This window comes from Helicoverpa armigera, chromosome 15 (genome assembly GCF_030705265.1).
Source record: "Helicoverpa armigera isolate CAAS_96S chromosome 15, ASM3070526v1, whole genome shotgun sequence".
NCBI classification, from domain to species: domain Eukaryota; kingdom Metazoa; phylum Arthropoda; class Insecta; order Lepidoptera; family Noctuidae; genus Helicoverpa; species Helicoverpa armigera.
The window spans coordinates 7,703,749-7,717,933 of NC_087134.1; the positions used below are offsets into that span (position 1 = coordinate 7,703,749).

A 14,185-nucleotide genomic window follows, 5' to 3' on the forward strand; every position below is an offset into this window, starting at 1 on the left:
TTATAATTTATCATCGTTGTTATAAAGATACTCTTAGAAAATACCATGATAATACCTACATAACTTTAAAAATTGGTTCTTGTCAAACCTAGATTGGAACTCACACAATTACTTGAGAAGCAGGTGCTGTAACCACTAGGCAATCAATACTTATATGCTACTCGTTAGAATGAGAGACTACCATTTAAAATTAAAAATCTTCTTCCCAGCAAAAACACATACTTAGGAAGTGGTGAAGGGTGGGCGTTTTGGGGGCTGTCTATTGTAATTTCTTTTTTGACGTTCGAAAAGTGCTGTTTTGCAACCAAGTTTGAATAAATGAGTTTTGATTTTGATTGATTAATAGTCCCAATACCAAAAACAAATATAACTACGCCAAATCCTCGGGTCACAGACTTCATTCGCTAACAATATGTCCTTTGTCCACAGAGTATATTAAAACCAAATGCGTACATAGTAACTCAGGGTCCAACGGAGGATACGGTGGTGGATTTCTGGCGGATGATTTGGCAGGAGCGGGCCGCCGCCATTGTCATGCTTACCAAGACTTTCGACTTTATTAAGGTAAGGATTTTTATATATTTTTTTACATACCTATGTTTACGAAGTTCCTATAGGAGATTTCTTAGGTTTGGCTACAAATAATGTCCAAGTAAATGCACGATAGCATCTGTGTGTTTGATAATTTAAAATTTATATGCAGACTGAATTTTAACTTAATGAGAATCACCATCAATTTTAGGACTACGACAGTCTGTTCTAGCATTTCTATCGCAACACGTATGTTACTCGTAATACCTAAATACGTATGATTTTTTATAACAAAAAAAAATTTTCTTGCCCTATTTTCAATTTTATTTAGAATTATAATTGCATTCCTCTTCGGTTACATTATATTTTCCAATCCTCTCTGAGTCGTCACAGTACAGTCATAGCATTCACACCCTTCTTCTTCATGTCATCTCTAAGATAAATAATTTAAGTCTATATATTCTTCGGTTTTCCGCTCCCCCTTCATCCATCCACATTCATACTTGAAACACTTCAAAAAATGTCAGCAAATAAAACGAATATAAATTTAAACAACAAAACTGTGCTGCTCATCACAGACGATTCACAATAATTGCTGGAGAGCATCTACTTGCAAATGAAGCTACTTCATTTTCGCTTTCATAGCAATTTTGTACAAATTCGTTGCTATTTCCCGCTGCGTTTTCCTTGAAATGAAATACCTACTGGCCTTCTAGTGTTAATAATAGCTAATAGAATCAAGAACAGCCCTTAACTTGAAAGTTTTTTTGCCACACTATCAATACATATACAAGAGAGCACCTAAGGGTATTGTTAAACAATCAAATCTTTACTAATGGTGTTATAACGTTCATGGTAAACAGCTATTTAGACACATAAAAAATGCCTTTTTTATTTTTCCAATTAATTAAAAAAAAAACAGCGTATTCAATCCTGGAACCGAACATACAAGAGACTACTGAAAAGCTTTATTAAAACCCAATTAAAAAGCATATAACCACTAGGTGCATACGAATTAAATGCACCAAACAAATATTGGTTTCCCGAATACAAATAGGAGGCAAACCCGAACAAATAAAGCTGTATGCCATTGTACTCAGGTCATTGACAACCTTTATTTGGTCCCAGCTATTGCAGTTCCAACAATCATTTCTATACTACACTGAATTTTGATAATGATGTTGACATGGCTTTTAACGAACTATTCATTAATTAACTTGTTCGAAATATAGTTTATTAAATCCTGATTAACTTTGACATGTTTCCAATTAAATGAACTTCATGTAGTTGTGGAGAATTTCGAGCTTGAATCAAATTCAGGGGGATTTGGGCAAAGCCTTGATGTATCATAGAAGCGTTAAAAATACCTATATTCATAACCTATCCGAATGTAGACTCTTCTTAAAAAGACCCACTAGACCAACTTGAAAGTAAAACGTTTAACCTCAACATTAATTTGAATCAGATTCTACTAGTAAATCTGATAAAAATGCAATACATTTTTTGTAGCAAGCGCATGTAAAAACAACTAAAACAGCAAATAACGGCATTATATAATCTGCCTTAAAAACAGTCTTATCTACATCTGTCCTAAATTCATAAATCAAACGTAAAAATCCTTAGAATTCACAATATATTCAGCAAAAGTAATAAAACGGCTTTATCTCGCTCACGTACACAGATTTGACAGTCAATAAGACTGTGTCAGCTTTATATGAAAGATAAATACTCGTAAAAATGTATTAAGCCATGGTATAGGTATGTTTTGTCGTGTAGTACAATAGGTCCGTCGTATTGTAAAGCTACAAAATTATTTCCTTTTTGACTATAATTTTAAATAAACTACAATAAGGTTCAATTTTTTATGAAAACTTTTCAGGGAAACTTAACGATATGATCTAACTAAAATATTTATACACTTTATAATAATGAACTAACAGTAATGTAATTACTTTATTTATAATAATATATATAATTTGTATGAAAAAAAAATTAAGTATTGGAACTCCTGTTTACAATACTTACATATTATTTTTACCAATATTTATTGCAAAATACACGACTACTACCATGAAGTTAAGCCAAAAACTTACTTTTAACATTCCAACTGTTTGTCTGGATTCTAATTGACATCTATTTCCCTTTAAAACCATTTTAGTCTACCAAAAATGACACAAACCACTCCATTACCCCAATATATTAGTAAAACGTGGAAAAGGCGGGCTCACACCCACATTATAATAATTCAGCATATACCAACAAATGTCTGAAACATTTGCTAACTGAATTCCGGACGGACAGGCCGTGTTTCTGACGGTTCTGACATTTCGCTCGACGGGTTCCGCACACCATTATTATATTAGGTAAAATGTTTTATAAACGGCATGAATATTTTAGCTTCGTAATCGGCTGTTTATATTTGGTGCATATACCCGACTGTTGTGGAGTTTAAAAAGGAGGTTAGCACTCTTCCCAATGGCCCCTTAGTAACGATATACATATACAACAAGAATTCTACTTCTCAATTTTTCATCTTATCTCATCATTAATATGCTTGGCCACTCAAGGCATAGGTACCTCCGTTCCGTTTGGGTAAGTCCGGCACCAAATATTTTGAGCCCCATTGGGGTTCTACCGAATTAAGTTCACTTAATTCTTAATGTAGTTGAAGAGTTATAACAATCGTATCGACCTACTTTTACAAACTTTTCGCAGCTACAGCTATATCTAAAAAGACCAAGTATCACTATTTTGACGTTACAACCCTCTAACTTTTGCACAACTTCCCTCTTTCCTCCCGGGGGAAAACCTCAACAAAATCATAAAGCGATCAAACAGCTAGCGATCAATCCGCACTTGTTTGTATAATCCTGCCAGATTACGGAGATACCTAACTTCGTACTTTAAGCTCACAATAGCCAGATTTTCAAATTATCACAATAGGAGCACCCACCCCGGTATGAAATCCATTTTCAAAATGGCCGCCATTCGTAGTTAGCAGTTTGATATTTTCGACCCAATTATTTCAGTAGTTTTGAAATTTCCTGAAAACTTCTACCCGTAATAAAACGTTGTGCTCGTTATATTTGATTTCTGAAAGGATTTTCAGTTTTGCATTACCTACGAACTTATCTTTTATGAGAACTTTGACGGGATAAATTGGTTTCGTTGTAATTGTTGCTAGCGCCCTTTATGCATTGTATTTGGGACATGACTGTATTCTTTTGCTCTCAAAGAATTTTGGTAGGAACTTGGTATGAATATGGAATATTTGAGAAAAATCTTTCTACCAGCGAAAACCAATGTATTCAACAAAAAATACGATCAGATAACATCCAGCATAAAATAATGGTTTGTTCAGACTAACGCGCCGAAAAAACTATGCGCTCGTTAAAGGTTTAAGCAGTGTAAATAATGCAAACTATTTGTAACCGGCATGCTCGTGCACTCTCGGTTTTATTTCATGTAGCAAAAAACCAGTTTCAACGAGTTATGAGCAGTTCGAATAGTTCAGCGTGCGAACGGTAATGTGCAGAAAGTTTATGAATACGTTAGGTCTGATAGAACGTCTGACTTTTAGTGCGTGCGTTAGATACTTTGGTTTGTTAGGCAGTAGTGATATTTTGTTGTTTGGTGTATTTTACGTGAGTTATGTTTTAAGTTTTGAGCAATTCAAAAAACAAGGGCCTGCGCGCTTCCACACTTCACGATCCTTCGACCGACTCCACCAGTATCGACGATAGGCATAGTTATGTTATCTTAATTATTTTGGCTCTACAAAAATATTATTTAAATAATTCAGTCCTTTTTATGAAAAATCATCAAATTACTCCTCCCACTGTTGGTGCAGCGTGAGAGAGTGTTAGACTCTTACTGACTAAAACCCACCACGTTCCTTCTTAAGCCCTTTACATACCAGTCGTAAATCCGGCTTATGTTGTTGAAAATCGGACCTTCACACATTACAATAAGGTTTCTTTTCCCAGGTGATGTGCGTCCAATACTGGCCGCCGAACAAAGAGAAGGACGAGACATATGGAGACATCAGTGTGGGCATCGTGCAGGAGGAGGAACTCGCCAACTTCCATATACGAACCTTCAGACTTTATAAGAGTGAAAAAAATGTGAGTAACTATTTTAATAATCTTGCCGACGTATTTTATCTTTAGGAAAATTACATAGACCAGATCACCGAATTTCCTCAATTCTCAATTGCTCTCAAAACTCTGTCAAAAATCTTTATGGTTTTTCGTGTCGTGTAAAAATAAATATTCCTTTAAATATTATTTAAAATCATAAAACACCTGAGAGAGCTCAAATGACAGCCTGAAAAGCCAGAAACAAGTTGAAAAATAAGGTGATATTTAGTGACAAACCTTCAATTATTTCAGCTATTCGAAAATTCATAGGCGATGCAACCTTTTGCTACCTACCCAAAGACCGTATGAATCATCTTACCAATTATGTTTCTTTTACTGAACATAACATCCTGCCATAACGATACACAATAAACATTTAGGTACCTAACATATAAAATAAGTAGGTAAATTAAAACAAGAAAAGGTTCAAAGTAGAATTCCTTTGAAATATTCGAAACAATCTCTTTATTTGAAAACTTTGTAAACACAAAGGGTACGAGAGAAATATTTTTCATTCTCTACTCGTCGCACGTCCATTTATTTCTTTTTAAAAAGATTACTCTCACTCAACAACAGAGTATTCTAGATTTTATTATCAACAATTTGAATTCCGTCGTAAACTTATATTGTACTGCGAACTTTTATGTTGGGTAACTAGATGTAGAAAATTAATGTAATCACTGTTTTTTCATTTTTCGCCCGAGACTTAGAGTACAATGTGTATCTCTGAAGATGAAAAGAACCCGTTGTGTCCGCTGTGTCCCCACGAATGTGTCCACTGCTGAAACTCAAAATTTTTACATTTATCATGTCGTCAACTCGACACGTTAAGATTTTGATACGTGTCCAGTTAGTGAAATTTAAATTATAAACTTTTATGTTTTCACCAGTCGGAGCGCAGATATACGCGAGACACAATTGATTTTCTATTGTTTTATAATTAGCAACATACAAGCAGTTAACCATCTTTCACCAATGTCACATAGCCAAGCAACTTCTATCACGTTGTGGGAATCCGAATCGATAAATTAAATTGAAAATTAAAATCATGTAAAATTATCGTTTTAATGAACTGTAAAACGATTATCATTCATTAATTATTTTAATCGAACGACAAATAGGCATTCGATTAAACCCGCTCAGTGCCGACTTCATAAAGTAGGTAGTATTAAATTATGTTGACTTACGAAATAAATACACTCATTGTGATAGTTATTAAGTATTATCGCATTCATGTGATATGAGCTTAAAAAATCATACTTTAATCATATTTATTACAAGCTTATACAATATTTTGTTTAATTAAACAGAACTTGTTTGTGAGAGTTGTGTTGGGAATTGTAAAGCTGAATGACTGTTTCCATGATTCTCTTTCCCTTCATCATCTATAACGACTGTTGATCGACATCATCGTTAGCAATATTTTGTATTAGTCCACCCCAATACAAATTCTAACCATCAAGCTGAACTGGCATACCTATCTACCTACACTACCTTCTTTTTTTGCGATGACAAAATTCATCAAATGACCCCTCCCGCTGTGGGTTAGCAGCGGTGAGGGAGTGTCAGACTCTTACCGACTAAAAATCCATCGTGTTCCTTCTTAGGCCTTTTATGTACCAGGGCCGCAGTAACTCTTTCGAACAATCCTGCAGCTGACCTACATTATCTTCTCTTCCATTCTAAATCTCATTCTTTTCCCCAGGTGGTAGTAGAAGAGCGATTCATCCTACAGTTCCACTACACCCAATGGCACTCCCACACGTGTCCGTTCAGCAACGCCCTGCTGGAGTTCAGACGTCGTGTCCGCGCCGTGGTCGGCAGACGACTGGCCACCAACCCCGCTGCGGGGCCTATGGTAGTGCATTGCAAGTAAGTAGCTTATTTATAGTAAGTAGTCCTTGCTATGCAGGTTTTGGGTTGATACGGGTTCTCGAAATTCAAATTTCTGTGTTCTGAAGTTTTTGATCTTTCTTGCTTAAAATTAGGTCGATATACCAAGTAAGCGGTAGACACAAGAATCCTTTTCACACCGGCGGATTTTTCGCCAGAGATTTTCAGCTTAAAGGTGTTAAGAAAGTTAGAAAAGTTAACATTCTAGTATGAATTTTAAATAGGTTGAAGTGTCGCTGCTGATGAATCATATCACATCCGAATTTATTCAAGTGCAATAAGGCCTTAAAACTACATTGTTGTATGAGAATAATAAAATAGAAAGTAACACAAAATGAAACGCAGGCAAAAGACAAAAAAAATATATTCAAATTAAATAGGTACACTCAGATCACAAAGTGAACTATTTAATTTAATAGCGCCGGCACTCAGCAACCTGGTGTAAATTACGCTGCAAGATATTTTATTTCTTCAATACAGACTTTTTGCAATTTTCTTACAAAAAGACTTGACAGAGCGCTTGGAATTGCGCTGCGATTTTACACGAGAAGTCTTATCTTTATGACCTTTGGGAGTAGTGCACATCTACACTAATATTATAAAGCTGAAGAGTTTGTTTGTTTGTCTGTTTGCGTGGACGCGCTCATCTGAGGCACTACTTGTCCGATTTGGTAAATCCTTTCAGTGTTAGATAGCCTATGTATCGAGGAAGTCAATAGGCTATAGGCTACTTTCTACCCGGGTTCGTGAAGGAGACGCTAGTAATATATAAAGAGAAAAGATTTGATTGTTTGTATGTTTAACACGAATAGGCTCCGGATCTGCTAAACCGATTTGAAAAATTCTTTCACTGCTACACTCTTCCCAAGTAACATAGGCTCTATTTTTTTCCGATACATGCAGTAGTTCTCACGGCACGCGGGCTAGACTGCAGGCAGAAGCTAGTTTCAAAACAAAAATATTATGTGCCTGAGAATTGTAGATTAATACGATATATCCTTCGTAGCGGAGTTTATAACAAATTAGTTTACTCTGCTAGTGTACAGCAAGCAAATAACGTTGGACGCACTCTCTGTTTGTAGAGCGCGTGTAACAAACTATTTGCTGTCATGTCAAAGTTTGTGTTATTGCTGTTTACTTGTTGTCCTTATTATATTTTTGTTATAAGATTGCAAGCGTTCATTTTGTTTGAATAGACTATATAATTTAAAGAATTTTATCACCCCATATGCTACAGAATATATGCCTTTTTTTAAAACATTTCTGTTGTCAGTATTGGCACTTGGTACTAGTTACTTAGAATCTAAACTAATTACATAGCTGAAGGGAGACAAAGAAACAATCTTTGCTTCATTGTACCAACTAATCTCAAGATGTGCTGGACCGATTCGGAAATTCTTACAGTTTTAGCTTGTTCATTGAGCAAGAAAGGCTATTAGGTTACTTTTTAACCGGGTTGTAAGCTGGTTCTTAATACACTTTTCGTGAATTTTAACGTATACATTTTGTTCCAGTGACGGTGGTGGTAGGTCCGGAGTATACCTGGCTATTGACGCAAACCTCGAGCTGGCGGAGGAAGAAGACTGCTTCGATGTGTTCGGCTTTTTGAAGAAACTGCGCCAATCCAGGAAAGGCCTTATAGAAAATGAAGTAAGATTTATTGTGTTTTTTCTTTAGGAACATATAAAAATATGGGTACTTCAGCTTTTGTCCGAAATGCACAGAATGATCAGCACAAGCACTGATTTAAAGAAATATTTCTGAATTCAGAAAAATATTTAATGGATGTCCTTTGCAACGAATCGTGTCTGTCATTTTTACATGAATCATTTTGCATGAATCGACCCTAAATCGTTTGCGTTTATTATTCAATTCACTAAATCGTGAAATACTTGGGACCATATCAATTTATGATCAGTTAGTTTGTACCATATTACGGCTTTAATATTTCGTAGTTCAACAGCAGATTTATTTTAATATTTCCATCATGAACAATTTACTACAGAAAGCAAGCTTTTAGTATGAACTACACTAATTGGAGATTTTCTTCCTAGTGCACACAATAAGTACAGAAAGTTAATAGCTAGTAGCTACACGCTCTCCGTTATTGTGCCCTCTTATCTAGATGCACTAAGTTGTGTGTTTAGTTTATATAAAAGCCAATAATATAAGTATTTAAGTATCTATTTGTGCAAATTTTTTTTTTTCATTTTTTTTTTTTTCATTTTTGATGGATTTATTTATTCAGGTTTATCAACTAAGAGACACACAGAGAACATTAAAAATATGAGAAACAACAGTTAGTGTATGATCTTAAATAGTCTGGTAGGCTCACCATTATTTTTAGACTACTTATTATTTATATAACTCACTCCTGAAATCCAGGTGAAACGGCGTAAAATAGCTAGTTGGTAATATTATCACTCTTAACTGACGCAATATATGAGGAAATATAGGAAATATCATATTATAAGATAAAGATAAAGATAAAGATAAAGATAAATTTATTTGTTAAAAACATATGTTATAAAGGTGTTACATTCATTTACAGTGTCAATATGTTTTGCCATGTCAGGCGTACAAATTTACATTTATTAAACTAAAAATGTAAAATCTAAAATCTATATTTAAACAAAATAAGTACTTACTATGAACAGAACTTAGTAGGTATTTTAAATGTTATCTTTTAAGAAATCACCTATCTTATAGTACGCTCTTTTACATAAAAGTTTTTTTAATTTATTTTTAAATAGGTTAATATTTAATGACTTATATTTATCGGGTACTTTGTTAAAAATTTTGGGAGCCATACAGAATAGACTTCTCCACATGAGGGTAGTTTTGGCGCTGTGCAAGCATAGTCTATTATTATTACGCCTATTGCGTTGAGATATACTTGACTGAAGAGGAAACAGTTGCGGATTCTTTTTGACAAAAAGACAAATTTCTAAAATATACAAGGATGGTAACGTTAGTATATTATGTTTTATAAAGAGCGGTTTGCAGCTATCTGTGACTTGTAGACCAAACATAGCACGGATACAACGCTTTTGTATCTTAAAAGCAAACTCTTTGTCTACCGAATTCCCCCAGAAAATAATGCCATATCGTAAAACAGACGCAACCAAACCGTGGTAAGCAATTATTAGGGTTTCTGTATTAACTGTAGGTGCTAGTTTATATAGTGCGTAGGATGATTGACTTACTTTTTTGCAAATCTTCTCGATGTGTGCTTTCCAATTGAGTTTTTTATCTATTATTAGCCCGAGAAATCTAGTATTATCCACCTCTTGTATTATCTGATTGTCATAACTTATGTTCATATGTGAAGTTTCTTTGCGTTGACTAAAATGTATTACGTTAGTTTTAGATAAATTTATTTTTAAATTATTATTTTTTAGCCAGGTTATTACAGATGAGATGGATGAATTAATGTCATTTTGATATGAGTCCTCATTATTTTTTGCAATTACTATTGAGCTATCATCGGCAAAAAGGGACATTGGTTGCGAAACTGAATTAGGTAAATCATTAATATATAGTATAAATAATAATGGTCCCAAGACGCTACCTTGGGGAACTCCGAATGCAACACTACATTCGCCAGACAGATAGACTCTTTGGTTTTTTGTATTAGTATCTAATTTAGTGATTGCTGTGACTTGTTTTCTATTAGATAGGTAAGAATTAATGAGTTTTAAAATATTTCCTCTTATACCGTAGCGTTCCAATTTGTTTATTAATGTTTTATGATCAACATAATCAAAAGCCTGCGTCATGTCACAAAGAACTGAACATACAGGAGTACATTTATCGACCTTTAACAATATGTTTCTTAAAAAATCATAGATCGCTAGATTTATGCTCATATTTTGTCTAAAACCTTTTTGTTCGTTGCATAGTATTTTATTTTTTTCTAAATATTGATATATTTGGTTATATATATATTTTTCAAATATTTTTGAAATGATAGATATTAGTGCTATAGGTCTATAATTATTCATTAATTCTTTTGCATCTTTTTTATGAAGTGGTTTTATTATAGAAATTTTTAACATCTCGGGGAAAATACCATCGCTTATACATAAGTTTAAAATATAACTTAGATGTTCGCATATAAGACTAGCTACAGATTTAATTATTTTGGTGTCGATTTCGTCTAACCCAACACTACTTGTATTTTTTAGACCTTTAATTATATTTAGAATATCAGTAGGTAAGCTAGGAGCCATAAACATGGAATTTGTTCTGTTTGTGATATTTATGGAATTTTTATTACTGGTATTTGGTATAGGTACAACTTTGTCAACGAAATATTTATTAAATTCATTAGCTATAATTAAAGGGTTAGTTATTATTTTATTGTTAATTTCAAGTTGTTCTATAGTATCTTTTGGTGTATTAAATTTTGATTTATTTATTATTTGCCACGTACTTTTACATTTGTTAGTTGAAGTTTTAATTTTAAAGCAGTTCTGAGCTCGTTTCGTTAACATTATTATCTTTTTATATATTTTAGCATATTCAATATATTTGTGTCGGTTTACAAGAGTACGATTACGTCTATATATCCATAAAAGTAACCTCTTTTTTTTACTACACATTTTGATACCCTTTGATATCCAGTTAGGTTTTTTTTCGACTCTGACAGTAACGTATCTAAAAGGAAAACATAGGTTGTAGAAGAGTTTAAATTGTTGTATAAATAAATTGTAAGCCACGTTTGCGTCACGGGTTTCATATATATCAGAGAATGATAGACTTTTTAAGCAACCCTTAAATTTGTTTATGTTGTCTTTTGTATACTCTCGCTGCTTCTTACGCCAATATTTTATAGTGCATTTATTTTTTACTGGGAAATGTATTAACTGAGCGGTATGGTCCGATAAAGCAAATTCCATTATTTCAGTTTTACACTTTTTTTTTAAATTATGCGCTATGTTATCTATACAAGTTTGGCTACGAAGACGTGTTGGTTGTTCTACAGCTAATTTTAAATTAAAACGCAGCATTAAACACTTAAAATCTAGAGTTATATTATTATTTTTTAATATGTCGATGTTAAAATCACCCGCTATTATAATATTATCATATCGATTGTAAGTACAAATCTTTTTCAGCAACTGTTCCATCTTACAGAAAAATATGTTTAAACAGTCAACTTTAGGTGGTCTATAGATACATATAACAACTATTTTATATTTGAGCAATTCTATTGCACAGCATTCAAAAATACCTATCTGTGACAACTGTGAAATCTCTAATAGTTCTTTACACACATGATCACTCTTTAGTAAAATACATGCTCCACCTCTTTTAGCATTTGGTCTACTATAACATGCTGCTAGATAATAATTAGATATGTCAAGTTGAGATTCATAGCCTGACATCATAAAGTGTTCCGTTATGCACACTATGTCAACAGATTTGTTATTTTCTGATAATTCGGTAAGAGAGACGGAAAGGGCGTCAGATTTAGACAATAGACCAGCAATGTTTTGATGGAGTACTAATAGCTGTTTATTCACGAAAAAATCTATCATGTATATTATTATCAACATAACATTCGTCGTCTAATTTTGTGTTGACATGATCGTAACATTCATATTTATCTGCACTACATTGGAGGTATTCTTTTATACAGTATTTCAAATCACCAAAGATAGTTTTCATTCCCAAGTTGTTCACCGTACCTTTATATTTACAAAACATTGTGAGATCATATTTGAGGTTTAAGTTTGAATCTAAAAAAGTTGCATAATTGTGAGTAAGTGAATCAAGATGTAACAAATTACAAAAACTTTCTATTCTCCAGTTAAACATTCCATTGAAATCTGTTATTTTGTAGGTAGGTACACAAACTATTACATTAGTATGTTGAATTGGTAATAATGTTTCACGTAAATACACAATTAGATTAACATAGTTATTAGTTTTTTGGAAGTCTTCTGGACCAATCATGATAATGCAATAATCTTCTAATGTATAGTTTGTTAATTTTATGTGCAGATTGTGAATAAGTTGTTGTAAGCCACAATTAGTAGATAAATAATGACAAACTTCGTAGTTGGGAAAAGTGTCTTCTGCCAACGATAATATGTTATTTGTTTTGTTGTTGCTCAAGATACACATTTTAGGTTTATACTTTAGTTGAGGTCGGTGCTCGTGCTTCTGAGTAATTGTTCGAGTAAGTGTCGTATCATGTAGGATATTGGTTTCCGGGCTTGCTGTAGGACCAATAATACTAATATTGTTGTTCTGCTGGATAGAGGAGTTTTGACGAGTCTCTGCAATAGGTGTCGTGTGGTTATTTGACTTCTTAGATTTAGTTTTAGGTGTTTTTATAGGTGTACTGTTTTCAATACTAAGTTTTTTGGTAGCTTTTGTTATCAAATCTTGTTTTTTAGTCATCTCCTTAATTGTATTTTTAAGAGATGTGTTCTCCAATGACAAGTTATTTATTTCTTCGTGGGCTGTTGCAAGTTCTTGTTTAAGGCTATTGATTTCCTTTTTATATTCTTGTAGTTGTAAATCATCATCATAGTCTGACAGGTAGGGTAGACTACTAGCGGTGCCATCTAGTGAGCAGTTTCTTGACGTATTTATATTTTCTGTTGACAACGATCGAATGGGAAGTTTCTTACGTTGTGTAACATTTTCGAAGATATCCATATTTATAATAAATTGAACTTGCAAATATTGCCACAAAAAGAATCCCACTTAGCGGGGTTTGAACTTGCGATCTCTGTGATGAGCCTCACACTGTAACCGTTAGGCCACGAAGCGCTTGTTGTTCATATGCGAAATAGGGAGTAAGTATTTACGTTTTCTTATTCTTTAAAACAAAACGTTAGAATTTGAATGTTGTTGACATTAATATGACATTCACTATTTTAGAATAAATTCACTTTTTAGTCACTTTCTTGGCACTACTTTTATATTATTCATCACTATTTATGTAAATGCATGTACGTATTACAAATTTAATGCTGTTTACACTGTTATTTACTGTTTATCAACTTTTGAAGTCCACTTTTTATTTTTGTTTATAACTTTTATTATACTGTTTGGTACTTATTGATAACACTTTCACGACTAAATTATTACACGACAAACTGAAATTGTACACTGTTTTGTTAAAGAATTGTCTTTTTAGATTTTTAATTAATTTTTAACGAGAGACACGATGTAAACATGGCCGCAGCGCCATCTGTTCTTCATCATCCATCTGTTATAATAATACAGAATTCACATCAACGCATCGATACTCTGATCTCATTTTAATTGGGTATTATATAGAAGCGCTTCGACGTGACTGCACTACCATTAATTAGATACTTCACCGTAAAGCCTTCGTGAAGCAAAGCAATATATATTTCAAGCGGTTGATATATAACTTCATATATACATAGTTATCGATCAGGTCTCTGGAGAACAATCAAGACCACTCGTAACTTTAGCCCGTAATATATTTTATAAACGAAATTCACTGCACCCAGATATTCTGTCTCCGTTCCTAGAGTACATATCGTGATTTTCTGTAACTACATAAGTATGTAACTAAATAACCTATCTCCATTTCCAGAGTACTAAATTTCACCATCTGTTTAGACGTTTGAGTG

At 33.3% G+C, this 14,185-nt stretch overlaps 1 protein-coding gene across 2 annotated transcripts in view; it reads left to right on the forward strand.

The window, feature by feature from the left end:
- Positions 1–14,185, forward strand: part of Ptp36e (Protein tyrosine phosphatase 36E) — a 160,857-nt gene that overhangs the window by 142,760 nt on the left and 3,912 nt on the right. For both annotated transcript variants that reach the window (XM_064037990.1, XM_064037991.1), the window contains 4 exons: positions 430–564; positions 4,518–4,655; positions 6,376–6,542; positions 8,078–8,213. In XM_064037990.1, coding sequence (XP_063894060.1) covers positions 430–564; positions 4,518–4,655; positions 6,376–6,542; positions 8,078–8,213 — 576 coding nt within the window. The remainder of the gene's footprint in view (positions 1–429; positions 565–4,517; positions 4,656–6,375; positions 6,543–8,077; positions 8,214–14,185) is intronic.